General features: G+C 43.0%; 1 protein-coding gene and 1 long non-coding RNA gene across 4 annotated transcripts in view; one reads left to right on the forward strand and one right to left on the reverse strand.

Annotated features, from left to right (window-relative positions):
- LOC114061778 overlaps positions 1–15,531 on the reverse strand; it is a 19,111-nt gene extending 3,580 nt beyond the window's left edge. The window contains exons 1-2 of the long non-coding RNA XR_003572213.1: positions 15,518–15,531; positions 4,796–4,802 (exon numbers count right to left, since the gene is read on the reverse strand). This is a non-coding gene — a long non-coding RNA (uncharacterized LOC114061778). The remainder of the gene's footprint in view (positions 1–4,795; positions 4,803–15,517) is intronic.
- Positions 11–17,153, forward strand: part of VRK2 (VRK serine/threonine kinase 2) — a 34,307-nt gene continuing 17,164 nt past the window's right edge. For all 3 annotated transcript variants that reach the window (XM_027892557.1, XM_027892558.1, XM_027892560.1), the window contains exons 1-6: positions 11–191; positions 9,170–9,225; positions 9,722–9,791; positions 10,129–10,216; positions 10,354–10,462; positions 11,800–11,892. In XM_027892557.1, the coding sequence (XP_027748358.1) occupies positions 56–191; positions 9,170–9,225; positions 9,722–9,791; positions 10,129–10,216; positions 10,354–10,462; positions 11,800–11,892 (552 nt within the window). In that variant the 5' untranslated portion in view covers positions 11–55. The remainder of the gene's footprint in view (positions 192–9,169; positions 9,226–9,721; positions 9,792–10,128; positions 10,217–10,353; positions 10,463–11,799; positions 11,893–17,153) is intronic.

The following is a 17,153-nucleotide window of genomic DNA, read 5'->3' on the forward strand; positions in this document are numbered from 1 at the left end:
CCGAAACTTCTCTCAGCAAACTTTCTCTTTCATTTTCTCCCCCTCTCAAGGTACGATGCCGCCCAAGGGTCCTGGCAGAAGCAAACTGCCAGTCCCTCTCCCTAAAGACATGATCCTGAAAGACACCGAAGGAAAAACCTGGAGGCTGGGCAGTCAAATCGGCCAGGGAGGCTTTGGCTTGATCTATTTAGGTAAAAAAGCGGTGGTAATTAAGAGGGTGACTTGTAACTTCTGAGCTGGGTAAAGCAGAAGGGATTTGAGAAGTTAGTGTTGTTTACATGCTGAAGTGTGGTTTCTTGAGGATGATCCCCTGCAGTTCCCGTTCCATCCCTGCTGATGGTGCAGTGTTCTCCACGGGCTGTCCGGCTCACTTTGTGGTTATTCTGGTGCACTTTTCTGCGGATCGTGGGTGGGGCAATCACGGTGCTGCTGTCAAAGAGCACTGCCAGGTGATGCTTCTCAAAGGAAAAGTTGCTTTTGTTAGGCACTGCTTTGGGTTTATGCCAGTCTCATGTTCTACAGCACTCTTTCTGTTTCTGGCTGTTGGAAATATTGTTTTCTGGCCAAGAAAGCATCGAAGGTATGTAACAGGAACAAAAGTTAGCTGGGTGTTGCTTCTCAATTCAGATCTTCTCACCAGAGGTGGAAATGCCGTTCTTTATTTGCTCTGTCCTAGATAAGTATCTGAGTTTTCTTCAGAAGTAGCTGCTGCATTTCAGTGAGATTGTGCTTTATGAGGAGCGAATAGTTCTGAAAGGCAGTTTGTAAAGCATTCTGGGTCACTGGAGAGTGTATAATGCATGTTACTGTTGCTGGGCTCTATGAAAGAGCAAATCCTGTGTTCAAGGCAGTATTATGAGTTTGGTGGTTTGGTTTTTCTTTTTTTCATTGCATACACAAACTAGTCCACAGTGACTGTTCAGGACTTGAACTTGTCAAAATTGAACTTGAAATCGTGCTAGCATTGAGACAGCAGTAAAGAATTACCTAGAAGCAGTTCAGTATGTTGTCCCTGGAGCTAAACATGATCTATTTAGGTTAGAGTAATATTAACTCCATTAGGAATATTAATGCTTACAACTTCATAAGCAACTCACTCCTGAACACAAACCAACTTCCTTTTATGCATAAATCAGCTATATCCTCTTTATTTAAGCTTCTCCTTTTTGTGTGTTTCTGCCATGGAAAATGCAGTTTTGATTGTTTCTCAGATGCTGCTTGTCAAAACGGGTTCCCAGTTGGGCTGTTCTTGCAGCTATTTACATGTGGCTGTAAATTACAGCAGAGTGAACCATTGTACCTGTGCATCTGGACTGAGGTAGCACCTGCACTTCAGGTTGGAGTGAAGAAACTTTCTAGGGGGGAAGAAGGAGTAGTCTGGCACTTTGCTCCACCAAATGCTTGTACAAACAGAACAAAGCAATTTCAGTAATGACCTAAATTCCACTGCTTCTGCTTTTCTGCAGAGTAAATTCAATCACTGGAGAAATTTAAGGCTGTGTATGTGCTTGTGAGTAGTTTGGTGTAACCAGGGAATGAGGAAATGGCAACAATCAGTGGGTACACCCCATAGTAAGAGACAACACCTCCCCTTTACTGAAATCTAGGGTTTGTTTTAAATTTGGCTAGATTTGGTGTGGCCTGCTGCACTGCGTTTCCTCACCAAGGGCATGGTTTGAGGCTGAAGGAATGGGTTTGAATCCTGATGTCGCTGTTAGTAGTTGGAGCACATCTGAGAGGTTCCTGCAGTGGAGTTTCTGGTTTGGTTTCCTCTGGAATTCCTACAGTTCACACACACCTCGCTGCTCTGCAGATGGAACCAGTGGGAATGATGGGGGTTTCAGCTAAGTGCAGATACAGAGGAGTCAAAAGATAGGGCACTGTTAGAATATTTACATTCTTTTTCCTTTTGGTATCTGTTATCTTATTATGACCTTCTTTGAAACACTAGTTGGTTACATTTGAGAGATGCTGTGCATAGAGCATACATTAGATGTAACCATAGAAAACAGGCCTTAGCAGGAGATAAGAAGTGAAGTGTCTCTGGATATTCGCATTCAAGGATAAAGGAAAGGAAGTTGGAAACTTGCAGAAGTTTCCCACAGAAGGGTCTGAGGGAGCTGGGGGTGCAGTGCAGAAAGCAAGGCCATAGTGGGTGTAGTTCTGCAAGAGTAATAAACCAAAAAACGCGGTGTTCCTGAATCACTCAGGATACAGCTCTGTCATTCTCTGCTGTAGCACTGAACTGAAGGCTCAGTTCCCCTTGTAGCTCATCCTGCAGTTAAAGAGGAAATGGACAACATTTGTCCATAAGTATTGACACTGACTGAAGTTGTCTTTCTTTGTCCACCTCTTGATCTCTGATACGTGTTTATATGATGTGAATCATACCACTCAGTAGCTTTTTGGGGCTTGGTGCCACAAAACAGCTTTCTCTGAGAGCCAAGGGATGTGGAGTAGATGACAAACCTTTGAGAGTAAGATGGGGATGCTTGGTGAGAGACACTTTTGTGCTGTTCAGACCGATTTTTGGTGCAGGTTGTGAGAGAAGCAATAACTTTCAGGGAGGGGTAAGATAACCCAGAAAGGGCTGCGGAGAGCTGGGCAGACAGGAGAGTGGAGGCAGGTTCGATTGCCTGCCAGGAATGAAGAGCACAGCCCTTTTATGAAAGTAAAGGTTAACTTTGCCAGCTATTTCTTTTAATAAGTGTTTTTACAGTGGCAGTGTAAAGATTTTGATGTGAGTTGTTATAGCTTAATTTCCCATTAAGACTATTCCATACTCCATTAATCCATAACAACGTTCTTGGGGAATTTTACAGCATCTCTGCAAAATATATTTACAAGGGGTACATTCCATGGAGGAAGGTTCTTTGCACTAAATCAAAACTGCTCAAAGCCCTTTACTGACCCTGAGACCCAGGATGCAAATAGTTCCATGTGCTTGGAAGTTACCACTACCTGCAAGTTCTGTCCTTTCTGTCCTGCCTCACAAATGTTTTCTGATTATTCTTTCTCTTTCCAGTCTGTGCCAACTTGTTCATTTCTTTGTTGCTTTGTTCCTTCCCTTGGATTCCCTTTGCATTTTCACCTCAGCCAGAGCAAATCCAGCAGCAGAAGGTCTCCAAAACTGATTCCTCCCCATTGCTGACAGAAGCAACAAAAACCCTCTCAGAGATGTTCTAGATCTCAAAAGCACTGCTTTTGTCATAGCAAGAACAACATGGATCATCAACAGCAATTAACTACACCATTGTACATTAGAAGTTTTACTCTGTGTGTGTTACTGGTGTTGATTTGGTTTCAGGCACCTCCGAACTGTTATCCCTTGGATAAGGGGGAGCAGAGGGAAGAGCAGCTGAGGAAGAACATGACGTGGTGGTGGTCTCACAGCTGGTTTGTAGCCCTGTGGAGAACAGTGGCAGCACACTGGAAAATGAACCAGGAGTTGAGGAGCCTTACATTCTCTCATTTGTCACAGTCAGTAATTAACAGCAGTCTTTATATAAATCATCCTCCAGTCCTGCTGCAAGCACTCTATTAATGCACAATTTGGAGAGAAAATTTAAATGCAGAAAGGTCACACAACGTTTTGTTAAGATTCCTCTGTCACAGTGGAACCTGCTGTACCCAGCACTCTCTCCTTGCAGGCTTCCTTCTCATGGAAACTGGTGGTTCTGCAAAAAATGTATTTTTTTAATGTTTCTATGCACAGGGGTTTGGTAGATGGTGTTCATCACAGTACATTCTGCCCTCGATGTTCTGGCAGTCAGGCTGAGAGATTGAGAGACATTTGTTTCTGTTTCAAAAGCACTCATTTCCAGGGGTAGATTGTATAGTTTTGAGCAGGGGGGTACAAGTGTAGAAGAAGAGAAACATTGACAGAAGCACTCTCTGTCCTTGTCCTGCTGTTCATTCCTTGGTTTGCTGGGGAAGTTTGCTTTAGCAATTGTTTCTGGAGAAACAAAGTACTTCAGCAGTTGCTTAAATTAACTTCACTGAAAATATTTATTAGAGTGAAGCAAATGAATTAAAAATGCAGTGAAGATGATACCAAAAGATATAAATTCAGCACAATTTTCATTGGCTCAATGGAAAGAAGAATATTAAAAGCAAAGCCCTGTGATTAAAAGCACTGGCAGGTAACTCAGGGTAGGGATGGATTTTTCTTAACCCTCAAATGTTAAAATGCATTTCATCAAAGGTCTCATTGTGAACCTTAGTGTGAAAATAAATTCATTAGCAGGCAAACAGCACTTGAGGAAGGAGTGTTTTTTTCTAGTCACTAATATTAAACTGTACAAATACAGATATTGCAAGCAGATTACCTGATTTTTCACACTGTAGGCAGACCAATTATAAATTCAGCCTGATTTTGCTTACTCAGGGGGTACTTAGGGCTGAGCACAGGGTACAGGACCAGCCTGCACCACCTGTTCAAGACAAAATACTCCCTCCTTCAACTGGTGATGACTGCTTCCCTCTGAATCTTCCCCCTTCCCTTTGTTTGGGTCCTCTGTGAGCTACAAGTCTGAGCGCTGCAAGTGTAACTCATTTTCATACAACATTCTAAAGCCTGTTTGTTACAAAGTGTGCAGGATCATTCCTGTTCTGCTTTCGTGTTCTGCCACATTCTGTGCTGGGCTTTTTTTCCCCATGTGAATGGCCCGTGGTTTGGGAGCTGCTGTTTGACTGATCTGTTTGTTTGTTCAGTGGGGATGTATTTCCGAGCAGGAGGAGCTTTGGAGGGAACCTGTTGCCTTCTGGAGGGCACTCCTTTAGCTGCCTTTGGCACCTGGACCCTGCTGGAACTGGTAGAGGATCTTCTGAGCGGGCACCATGTCAGACAAGCAGATGGGCTGGAGCAAAACCTTGCCAGGAAACAGTTTGTGCCTCAAGTTTTAAATATTAGAGGCCTGGACTGCCATGTGAGAGGGCTGTGAGAATAGAGCAGGCAGAGCTTTTCTGCCTGGGGTTAAAGGATGTGTCACACCTCTTCCAGCTTAGAGGGATTAACTTTGAAAGTCAAACAGTGGTTTCGTTTCTGTGCAATACAAAACTTTGGCTCTGCTGAGTCAGGATTCAGGTTTCACAGAAACGTGAGTCAGAAACGTTCTGAGATTGCCTACCAGTGCTGAATGCTCTGCACTTGGAGGCATTTTGAGACATCTGCAGAACACTTGAGCAGATGAACATGATTTTCTCCCAAAATCAGTTTGGTTGGGTCTTGTGGAAGGTGGCTCCACGAGCAGGGGATGGAGGGCTGTGTCTCTGTAGTTTGTATAATAAAACTCTACATTTGTAAAGCTTCCTGGGAGAAGAATCCAGAATAAAAGCTGTTCAGAAACACTGCTCAGAGAAGAGCCTGTCCAGGAAAGGAGGATGCAGCTATAAAGTGACAGAGAAGCAGATCTTCCTTAGGTTGCTTTAAAAGTGGAGTTTAAACACCCTTCAAGGACTGAATGTTTCGGTTCTTGGGAAATATTGGATATTGCAATGCCAGAGAGGGGGAAACAGTGTGCTTTGTTTGCCCCTAAATATTTTATCTTAGTACCCTCCTCATGCAGGAAATAGTGATGTGTTAAATGCTACTTTTTATTTACTTATGTGCGTTTTGTTCTTAGTAATTCTATTGCTGCAACTTGGATCCTTTTTTATTGTTAGATAACACTCTATTTTATCTATTTTATTGTTAGCAACACTTCCACCCTGTTTGTTACCATTAAATTTAACAGCTCTTGGCTTGACTTAAACGGGGTCTGAATTTTCCCAGTTTTTTTAATAGGTCGCCTGTAACTCCAAAGTGGGGTATTTTTGAGATTTGTTTCTATTTCTGCAAAAACTAAACTGATACATGGCTCTTCAGGATTAGCTAATGAATGGAACAAAGCAAAAATAAAATACTGGCAACCCCAGAACTAATGAAAATAAGTTTTCTTCATGTTTCCCCAACAAATATATCCTGAAAATATCCAGCAGTGGCAAAGACACCAGCTGTGGACAGGAGCAGGGATGTTCTTCCAAACTGCCAAACCAGTGCTGTTTTCTTTTCCACTGTGTAAACTTTGTCAACAAAACTGGTTCTGTGAGAGCCATTGAAAATATTTCACCATATTCCAAATGTGGCTGCCACAAATTAACTGCTAAAACTACAACAAGCACGTTTGAACTGGCAAATGGAGCTGGCACGCTGCTCTGTCAGGCTGCAATTGTGGTTGGAGGAAATGCAGCTCATCCCAAACACCCTTTTGTTACTGTGTCGTATTAACGTTTAAAAGACACCTTAATTAAGGTGGTGACAACAGAAGGGCTGAAATCCACGATTAAAATGGATGAGGAGACCAAAACTGCTGTGCCTGGGTGAGGCCAGGGAATCCTGGACATGGGATAACTGGGGTAAGTTGTCTGCTGTGCTGTGCTGTGCAGGCTCAGCAGCTGGAAATGATGGCCAGGGATGTGGATCTTACTGCACTGCTTCATTTACAGGGGGCATTTTAAATGTGAGTAGCTGGCTGTGGTTGTGGGATGGAGGGGAAAGCAGAGCTGTGCCCTCTGCAAATGTTTTGAGACCCCTCTTGGCATGAGGTGCAAACAGGCACAGCCCCCTCCGCAGCTTCACCTTGCCCCGGTGTTCCCAGTCAGCAGTTATGCAGACAGTGGTTTTGATTGTGCCCCCACATCTCTAGCTGAGAAAACCAACATAAAAACGGGGAACTCTCCCACTTGTTCAGCTGGTATAAGATTTTTGCAGATATAATCTCCCCATCTAGTACTCCTGTGCCATCAGAGCCCTCCTGCCTGTCAGCACAGCCTCCTGCAGAGCCCGTGCTCACTGTCCTGCAGTCTGGCATTTCACTGATTGTAATATTATAAATAGCCATGTGCCAGCACACGGAACGAGGCGAGCACATGGCTAATTACGGGTGTGCAGTAATTAACCAAGAGCTAAACTCGCAGGAGAGTATGTGGTGGTGGGCTATGAGGTATGTAATCAGACTGTTTGTTAAACCTTGGGAGCCTTTCCAGTCTGTTAAGTAACTATACATAGTAATGAGACAATTTTTTAAAAACCATTTATGTTTGTTTATGGACAGAAAAATAGTCTGTCTCTTTTCTGAGCTGTGGCTGAAGCCTGAGGTCTGACTGGTTCATTTTAGTGATGTGACAAAAGGTATGCACACAACTTGTGCTTGTCTGTGTGCATGAGATGATGGACTGGCTAAGCACTGTCTGTGTGAGAAGTTTGATGTTGTTCCCTGGGAACGTTGTGCCTAGTTTCACGTGTGTGCAGCAAAATACCATTTCTGCTCTTGTAGGTTTGAATGTTGTTTAGGGACACCTGTTCTGAGATCCTGCTGAGCTTTGTCTGACTGTCCTCCCTTGTCACTTTGTAACACTTGCCGGTTAGTTTTGGTTTGATTTTTCCTGGGGATGTTGTTCCAGTGGGACTCCAAAAAGCATCAGTGTGGCCCAGTGTAAGAACCGTGGGGCTCAGGCCCCTTTGCTGGGCTACCTCCCGTTAATTGCTCTTCTTCATTGCCCTGACAGCTGCTGCTGCCTGCTCTACACTACCAGCAATGAGGCCTCTCTAGAAAATGTCAAGAAGCCTACAGGGAAGTGAGATCAGGCTCTTTCAAATACATTTAAATTTGATACTTCTCTATACCTATCAAAGCTCTGTTAAGTAACTTGGTGCTAAAATACATTTATACAGGGGTTGTGCTCTGGTCTTTATCTGTAAGGGACATCTCATTCTCTTTGGGGACTGTGATGCTGTTGAGTGCAATGAAAACACATGGGATGTGCTGCTTTAAACCGATGTCTTCAGCTAGTAACACACAGTCTACATGTGGCAGAGAAAGATATAAGTGCCCCTTCCCTAATTCCTAGTTCAGTACAGCAATATGGTAGGAACAAAGTTAACCAAAATTCCTTCCTGGCTGTAGCTGTAATCTGTGTCCTGAACATGCCTGCTACTTGTCTGGTTCACACCTTCCAGAGCTACTGTTTTAGGATGTTTTCATTTTATTTCCGTGTGCTACCAGCACAGGAGCATTCAGGTGGGGAAATGCCAAGCAGAGGGCAGGGGGGACCATGTGGGTGTTTGGAGTGTGTGCAGTGCCAAATTCAACCCAGATGCTGAACAGAACTGAAGGGAGATGGCAGCTGAAGGAGTCTGTTCATTGTAAAAATACTTTTATGCCCTGACCATCAAAAGAGGTAAGGTTGGGTGGTTTGATTAGATCCAAGTTTACCTGATTTTATTAGGTGGATAAAAGTGGTCTATTTTTGAGTGTGCTCACAGCTGAAGTGTTTCACACCTGGACTGTTGTTGGTATTTGATCATTACAAGCAGTTTGAAAGGGACACTTATTTCCCAGGAACTGTATTCTTTTGAGTTTTTTTCAGTGATGATTCTAAGAGATGATTTAGTCTCATTAAATTTTAATCCCAGTGTAGCTCCGTGTGGCTTCAGTAGTCTCAGAGAGAACTGATGGTTCTCTCAGGGTCAGGAGAAAATAGGATTGCATTGTCTGTGCACAGAGGTTCTGTCTCCTGGGCTGTAATTGGCACATGTGGTCAATTATTGTCTTGAAACCCTTGCACCGAGAGCACAATCCCTCACTACCCTTGAGGAGCCGGTGGCTGTGCTGTCCCCAGCTCAGGCCACTGTGTCAATAATGCCAGCTCAGAAATCAAGGCTTGGGGTGGAAGGAGTGTGGAAGAGAGGAGAGCAGACAGGCCTGGCCAGAGCAGGATGGAGGTCACAGCTTCCAGGTGGTGTCTTTGTCTGGCAGTGCATTGACAGCAGCCAAATGCAGAGGGGTTCCCATGGACTGCAGTGACTTCAGCAGAGCCTGTTACGATGGAATCCCTCGCTGGGGTGCGAACCTGCAGGGAGGAGGGACATCCTGCTCACTCCTTAATTAACAGCCAGGGAGAGACTCCTGAAAATGTGGGTAAAAATCACTCCTCTACTTGTTGATTAAAACTTCTCTCTGTGTGTTGTTTCAGTTTTATTTTCTTTGAACGTGGCAAAGCCCTGACCTTTAAAAGCAGGAATTCAACCAAATGTATCTTTTTGGTTGCCTTAGAGTGAGCACAGTCTTTGTTTGCAATGATATTTTGTTGCACACAGCCTGATCTCCATCTCTTTCTTCCTTTGCAGCATCCCCTCAAACTCGTGTTCCTGTACAAGATGATGCAGTTCATGTCATTAAAGTGGTAATTGTAGCTCTCATTTCTAAATTATTAACTTGCATGCAGTTCTTTCTCTTAATTATCTATCCTTGTTTGCAGCATTGGGTCTGTATTGCATGCTTGTGGTTTTTTTGTTGGTTTTTTTTTAATATACTTTCTCTGCTTGGGGATATATTTGGCATTTCCATGACACACAGTATTTTCTGGATTTGATTCTCTCTTTTCCTTGATTGCAGCTCTTAACAATTTAGTCAGGAAAATTAGACTATGATCTTAGACACACCTGATCTACAATATTTCTGAAAATAGTGTCTTAAACAATGCCTGAAAGAATCTATGTTGTTTATGAAAATGTGTTGCCAAACAACTTTTTAGCCACTTATTAAAATTGCATTTCAGATGGCATGGATGTGGGGGAAAAAGGGATTTCATCCTCTTGGAATTTCTTACATGCTTTGCTTTAGAAATAGTTGTCTTTCTAATGCCTTTTAGGATACCAAGTTTACTTATTTCTCAACAGGAATATCTTGAAAATGGCCCCTTATTTTCTGAGCTGAAATTTTACCAGAGGGCTGCAAAACAAGAGCACAGTAAGTAATGTGTCAATTCTGATTCAAGTGGATTTGAGGACAAGTTTGGATTTGAGTAATTCTAATAAGAACTGTTGCTTTAGAGCTTCCCAGCCGAGTCATTTCATATCCACTGAACTAATCCTAGCTGGTGCTGCAGTATTTCTAGGTGGCTGTAGTTTTGTTACTTGGGTGCTATCCTTGTTCTTTCTGATCTGAAGGGAGAACAGGAGCCAGATTTATTTTGTGCACAACAATGAATGGGCTCCAGAGCCAGCCCAGCCTTGGAGCAGAACAAAACACACCAAACCTGCAGTTCCCGAGCTACCTTTAACCCCATGTTATCTTATTATTGCAGTAAGAAAATGGATGAGTCTCAAAAAAATAAGATGCTTAGGAATTCCAGTGTTTTGGGGATCAGGCTTGGCTGAGTACAAAGGAAAAAGGTAATAAGACAAATTGTAATTAAGCCTCACATTGACTGAAGATCCATTTTCAAAACTGGAGATGAAGTCCTTTCAATCTGGCACAAACTCGCAGTCTTGTCCTAAAGGATTCCTCCCTTTCATGTCTGTCCTGGTAGTTATAGATTCATGGTCATGGAGAGACTGGGGGAAGACCTGCAGAGAATCTTTCAAGACTGTGGGAGCAGATTTAAGAAGGAGACTGTTCTGCAACTTGGGGCACGAATGGTACGTACAGAGAGAGGGAACTGCTGAGTTCAGCTGGAGAATTGTCTTTCCAATACAGTTCCCTTAGGTGGCTCTTGAGGTTAGAATTCAACATGTGTTAACACTATGTATTTTCTTATTTTTCATATTTTTAAAATAAAATGACTATTTAGTAGAAAAATCAAGACCCTTTCGTAGAAAATCAAGACTGGAATTTGGGGAGCTCAACCCAAACGTTTTTTCTAATAGATGAAAACACAGGCCATGCGCTTCAGGCCACAAGACTGAGATGTATAAGCCTGTTCTCTTGTGCCTCAGCACATACTGATTTATTTTTTCAGTGTCTGAGGGGTATTGTATTAGACATCCATATTTGCCAGAGCTCATTGCATGCCTGGATGCCACATTCTCGGTGTGTTTGCTGATTGTACAGACCAGGGTTGGGCTGGTCTGCAAACACCAGTTTTGTTTCCAGGTGTGTGTGGGTGGGCACATTGTAGCAGCAGATTGTGAGTGTGCTCCTCTGTGATGGGAGCTGTGCTGGGACAGACTGGGACATCTTGCTGTTCCTGAGCACAGTGAGGCAATGGCCACAAGTTCCAGGAACAGGAACTCTGAGTATAAAGGGAAAGTTTTTTTGCACAAAGAGTCTTATCACTGGAATGTGCTTCCCAGAGGCTGTGGAACACCCATTCATCCATCTTGTACAGCCTCATCTAATTTGTGTTACTCCTGCTTTTGAAGGAGGGGTTTAGGCTGGACACATCCAAAGCTTCCTTTTAAACTAAATAACAATACTAAAAAGAAAAAGTGAAGGGCTTTCATAATCACATAATGGACAACCTTGTGACACTTAAGAACTCCCAAAAGTCAGGATTAGATTGTCCTTTGTATCAGCTGCAAAGTACAAATGTGTTTTTTAGTAATAATAATAATTAGAGCTATTGTACCTCAGTGAGGAGCTGAAGAAGGATGAGTTTTATTCCAAACCTTCAGAACTGATTGATTATGTTCTTTTCAAGAGCTTGGTGTTCTCAGCACCTGCTCTGGTGTTTATAAAGTACTGATTTCCTTCTTGCTTTGTGGGCTTAGAGGCTGGTACTCACAGGCAGTTACAGAGGGACACCTCATGGAAAAGTATGGCTTGTTTAGCTCTTTGCTGGTGGCAAATCCTGGTGGGAACAGACCCTGTGACAGACTGGACAGTCCCTGTGCTCCAGCTCCAACCAAATTTGCCAGCTCAGTCTGTGTAGCCCTTGATTTGACTGCAGAAATAAGGCATAATTCCTGATAGGCTTAAGGGTGAAGTGGCAAAGATGATGATGATGTTTTTCCCTCTGTTCTACACTCCTTCCTAGCTGGATACCTTGGAATACATCCATGAAAACGAGTATGTCCACGGAGACATTAAAGCAGCAAATCTGCTTTTGGGCTACACCAACCCCCACGAGGTAAGCATGGTTACTCATCTGCCCTTCAGTGTTTTAGAACCAGTTACAACTCTTAAGTTCTGCAGTAACAATTCCTGTGTTGGAAGGAGTTTGTGCATGAACAGTCACATCCTGTCATGACCAATCTGACAGTGGCTCTGTGCAGCTTGAGGCCTGAGAAAGCAGCAGGACCAAACTCTGCTGTGTTCCCTTTGTGTTCTGCTGCCTGGGACACTGGTGTGGAGGGGGAACTGAGGTGGGTAAGTTGTAGGATGTAATTGCTGCTCTGGGCTATGCCAGTTGAAGTGTTTCAGTAGAGATTAAAGGTGTGACCCATTGCATTTTCCTTCTTGGGAACTTCCAGCTTCGTGATATTGCCACAACTTGTGTTTCACTCCACGTGTTCTTCAGTTAATAAAACATAAGTATGCTTTTTTATTGGGGAAAAAAATCATTTAGGGAAAAAGGACATCTCTCTCTTCACTTCAGTATAATTAGCTGTAAGCAATACTTCTCCTTGCAGTTTTTGTGTCTGCTGCAGTGACAAAGAAGCTGCTCCTGCAAACACCTCCCTGCCACTGGAGTTGAACCGTTCAGGGATTTCTGCTCTTTTGAAAAGTTTCAAGTGAAATGGCTGAGTCCAGTTTAAGTTTTCAGCTTTGTGAAACACACCACTCGCAAACTAGCAGGGCTGTTTAAGGCAGCCCTGGTTTTACGCAGTGGCAGCCAGTCCATAATCTCAGTTTATGGTGTTTACCAGCCTGCTGAATCCAGAGGAGGAGGCTCTTTGGAGGCAAAACGATCTGCTGCCCATTAACACAACTCAAATGACTTTTTTTTTGTCTTGGCTATTGTGTTTGGTTTTTTTATGACAGCAAGATATGCTGCTGTTTTCCACACTGAAATAATTTTGTGTCCATTTACAATAATCATGAAATTTTAAGACTTGTAGCTGCCTTTGAATTGGCCAGGGGGGTGATTTTCTGATTTGTTTCTCGTGTTCTCCGTATGGAGATTGTGCTGTATTAGTAATTGGTTTTAATGATTAGTAAATTCACTGACAGGTTAAAAATAAGGTACTTGTGAGTTAGTGGACAGAGGTTTTAAGGTTGATTTTTTAGGTTTTGTTAAATAAATCAATAGATATTCCAGTTTGAGTAGCTTCTAACTCAACGTGTGCGAATTATGTGTTATAGTTGGGAGGTTTTGTGTAGAATTTAGTTTCAGCAGAATTAATTTTCCACTGAAATCATTCTATAAAAACATGGTAGAAAGTTCACCTTCTAATTCAGAAGAGCTGACAGGAGACAGTTTCTAATATTTGCTTGCATTTCTATGCTATGAATTAGACTTTATTACACTGTACGTGTAAGAAAATGCCTGGGAAGTGTTTTGTCCAACCCTCTCTCTCTGCCAGCACAGTGGATAATGGTCTTGCTTTTTTCTTGAAAAAATGATGAAGTGATCAACCTGATCTCATAAACAGGGAGTGAGAGCATCAGCCAGTGGCCAACTCCAGCCCAGGAACATAAGCCTGTGGCTCCAGTGGGAGCTGGTGTAATAAAACTGTCTACCTGACAATTTCTGTGCTGAAGTTTGTTGACACAATTTTATGCTGGGGGTTCTTGCTCTTTGTGGGACTAGGGTTTTAAGAGAAAATAAATTGTAAGTGTTCTTTAATTCTAGAGATTTGTTTTTGAAACAAACCCATAACTTACCTCTTAAAAATAATATATATCTCTATTCAAGACGTATTTCCATATTCTGGTGAAGAAACATAAATCTCTGTTCAGAAAAGCACACGTACCTTTATACTCAACTTTGCATTTTCCTGTCATTTAGTGGCTGTTGATGTGCATTCCAACGTGTGAATTTGTCACCGGCTTCCTGCAGTTCCAAAAAAGATAATTTTTCTAGTTTAGACTCCGTGCTGCTGCTCTCTCTCTCTCTTCTGTAAATTAACCTGGTGAATTTACAGCACAGCCCATAAATTACAGCCCGAGTGAAGCGCTGGCTCAGGGCTGGGCCCAGGGAAAGGGAATTTAGGTTGGAGCAGGGACTGTTCGTGTGATGCAGCAGAAATAACTATTACTGATAGCGCCTCTCAAATCCATTAAGCTCATTTAAATGGTTATACTATTAAAAGGGACAAGTGGTCACTAGACAGGAGCTTAAAGCTAAGTTTTAAATAAATGAAATAAAGTTCAGGAGAACACCTCTTCAAAACAATCACCCTGTAGTATTTCTCCCCTATGCAATACATGGGCAGACATCCTACAGTGTTGCAGACTCAAGTCTATTCCAGAAGTTGCCTATTTGGATTTTTAAGTTCACACCTCAGTTCTGATTTTAATTTTAAGCGTCTCTTAGACAAGTTAGTTACAGAATAGAGCTCTCAGACTTGATTAGCATAGATAGAATAAAAAATTAGTTCAAAATATAACTTTTAAGACCAGCCCAGGAAATACAGAGATCATGCATGACACTTGCATGAAAACTACTCCAACTTTGAGCTGTTTGTCCCTGTGAGAAGAATCATTGTGATTCCTGCTCTTTAGCCCAGTCTGACAGACTTGTTAAAGAGCAGATGAAATGAGAAAAAGGAAAAGCTTTTCTGTTCTCCTTCAGGTGTTTTTAGGAAGGCCATGGAAGGCAGAGACACCCTGTACCCCTTTCCCTCTCTCTTTGTCCATCTGCTTTCCTCCCTCCTTGGCTTCTGGCTTGTGAGAGATGCTATTTCTGTCCCAAACACTGAACTTCACCTTTCTCATCCCAAAATGGGCTTCATCTGCCTTTACCCTTTTTGGAGTAGTGTCCAACTGAGCTTGACAGCACTGTGGCCATTAGCAACCAATCTGTCTCTGATTAGTAGATATCTACTTAATTATTTACAGACATGACACAAGCCTGGTAATGGAACCACTGGAAAGAAAATGTCCAGAGAAAATCACTGTACTGTCATCCTTTCAGCAATAACTATTTCCAGGACTGGAAAACAAGAGAGTGAGTGGGAAGGAGTGTCCAGTGTAACAGCCAAACCCAGCTGGGCCCTGCTATTGTCCCTGCTGCACCTTCACCATCCCCATTCCTTATTCCACTGCCTTGTTTATCTTGCTCTGCTCTGGTTTGTTCTCTTTTTGTTCTTATTTGTTTTGTTGTTCCTATAAAAAGCATGCAGGTGAAAAATATTTGTGGTATCAAAACACATACTAACCCTGGCTTGATTTTTCTCAATATTCCTCATTATTCATCTGCTTTTCCCCATCCCTATACCCTAAAAAAACCTGCAGCAACTCTACATTCATTACCTACCTCTGCTGTGTTCTGAGCAAATTTGGAAGGGCACAAAGTGTTACATTATCAAAAAGTGACAACCAGCTATAAAGAACTATATATCTCTGTAATGATGAAAGGGTTATAATGAGAATTGATGAAACGAAATTAATGGTAATTTAAAATAACACAGTCATTGGGATAATGGCCGTGGCAAGGTTGTAACGGGGCAGTGCTGGTTTGGTACAAGCTCAAGGGGATTGATTTTTGGGGGTGGCCAGGAGGCTTTTGTCACATATTTGTGGCAAAACTATTTCTCACTTTCGGGGGGGGGGGTTTCAGTATAAATTGAAAATCTCTCTACTGGTACTACTCCTGAAGGTATTTTAAGCAAATGCATTGCTTAAAAATGGAGTACTTAACGGAGTTGCTTTAAAAGAAAGAGTTCATAGTTACTGTGATTTTTCTCTGTGATTCTATGATTTTTATTTATTTTTTTCTGCATGCTTCAAATCTGACTGGCAAATCTTTGTGGCTCCTTCCTAGCTGGCCTGTTGTTGAGGCAGTTTGAAAGAGCACCAGGCTGGGCTGTCACGTGGGAGTGTCTGTGACATCAGCCCAAAGCAGAGAGCTGCCAGAGGTGCTTGGGGTATATTTTCCCCCTCATTTTAATAGAAGGCTTAGCCTTAATTCTTAATTGTTTTATCTTCCTCTGGCCAAGGTAAATCCAAAGTCCAGCAGTTAGCCTGAGAAGAATATCCCTTCTAGGCTCCCCTCTCCGTCACAGCCCACAGAGGATGCAGAAGCCTCCCAAAACCTGCTCTCAGTGTGGCTGAAGTTAGCTGTGTGCCTAACTGACTGTGGGCTCAATCAGCACAGGTACCAGAGCTCCAGGAACACTCTGCAGAACAGATGCAGCACAAAATCAAACCAGTCAACCCAACAGGGTTTATACCTTGTCCCAGATTTTCTGAAGGTGCCTCCGGCCTTTCGTGTTGTCTCCCGGTTGGTGTGGTCTGTCAGGTGAAACACATCCCGGATCATCCCAAAGGCCTCTCCCTGCAGGAAGTGAGCGCTGCATCCCGGCTCTCACGCCCCAGATCAGCTCAGATGCTGCAGCAGAAGCTGTAAAACCAAGAGAGCAGCAATCCCAGCACTGGGAGCTGCCTGGAGCACAAACAGGAATGGGCAGTTCAACACAACGTGCTACTAACCTTGAGTTTTCTTGAGGGTTGATTGGTTGGTGGTTTTGCCTCTTCCAGGGGTGACATAATTAAATTACAACTAAGGGACAGATGAGTTTTAGACTTTTATAGCATAAACTGGTTTTTAGGTAAAGAGGAAACAAAGCTAAGGTTCAACTAAGAACAAGGTTTTTCTTTATCATATAATAAGATTTAGTAGAAGTGATCTCTATGTGCCTTCAGATGATTTAGCTTTTGCCCCAGAAATCAGCTCCACGGGCAATATAAATGTCTGCAGCATTATTTTTTTTAAGAGAAAATCCTATCCTTGGATAATTATTTTAAAACGCCATTGCCTATTGTGAGAAGTGGTCAGTGTAAAGGGCAAAGGCCAGGTGGGAATGTGGAAATGACTGAGAAAATAACCCATGGAATACTGGGGTGGACAGACTGTGATTACATTCCAGCTGCTTTCAACAAGTTCCTTCCTGTGAGCTGTGCTGCAGCGACTGCCCATGTGCAGGCATTAAGTCCAGCCCTGATGGAGGGTGGAACACGTTAATCTAAAGTTCCCGGGGTGGGTCTGTGCCCTTCATGTAAATTGTGTGAGTGGCAGAGGGGATGCAGCGCTGGGTGCCCTGTGCCCATAGAGAAACGCAGGTGGAGGAGCCTCGTGGCACGTTCATTTTGTCTTGAGGGGCAGCAGCAGAACACAAAGTAGAGCTCAGCTCTCTCGAGCTGTTCTTTTCCAGCTTCAGATGCCCTGAAAGGCAAGGGGCAGTTTCAGTCACTTCACGCTTTCCCAGGGAAGTCCCTGTGGTCCCT

This window comes from Empidonax traillii, unplaced genomic scaffold (genome assembly GCF_003031625.1).
Source record: "Empidonax traillii isolate 1590-97213 ecotype Southwest subspecies unplaced genomic scaffold, ASM303162v1 scaffold357:size1057043, whole genome shotgun sequence".
NCBI classification, from domain to species: domain Eukaryota; kingdom Metazoa; phylum Chordata; class Aves; order Passeriformes; family Tyrannidae; genus Empidonax; species Empidonax traillii.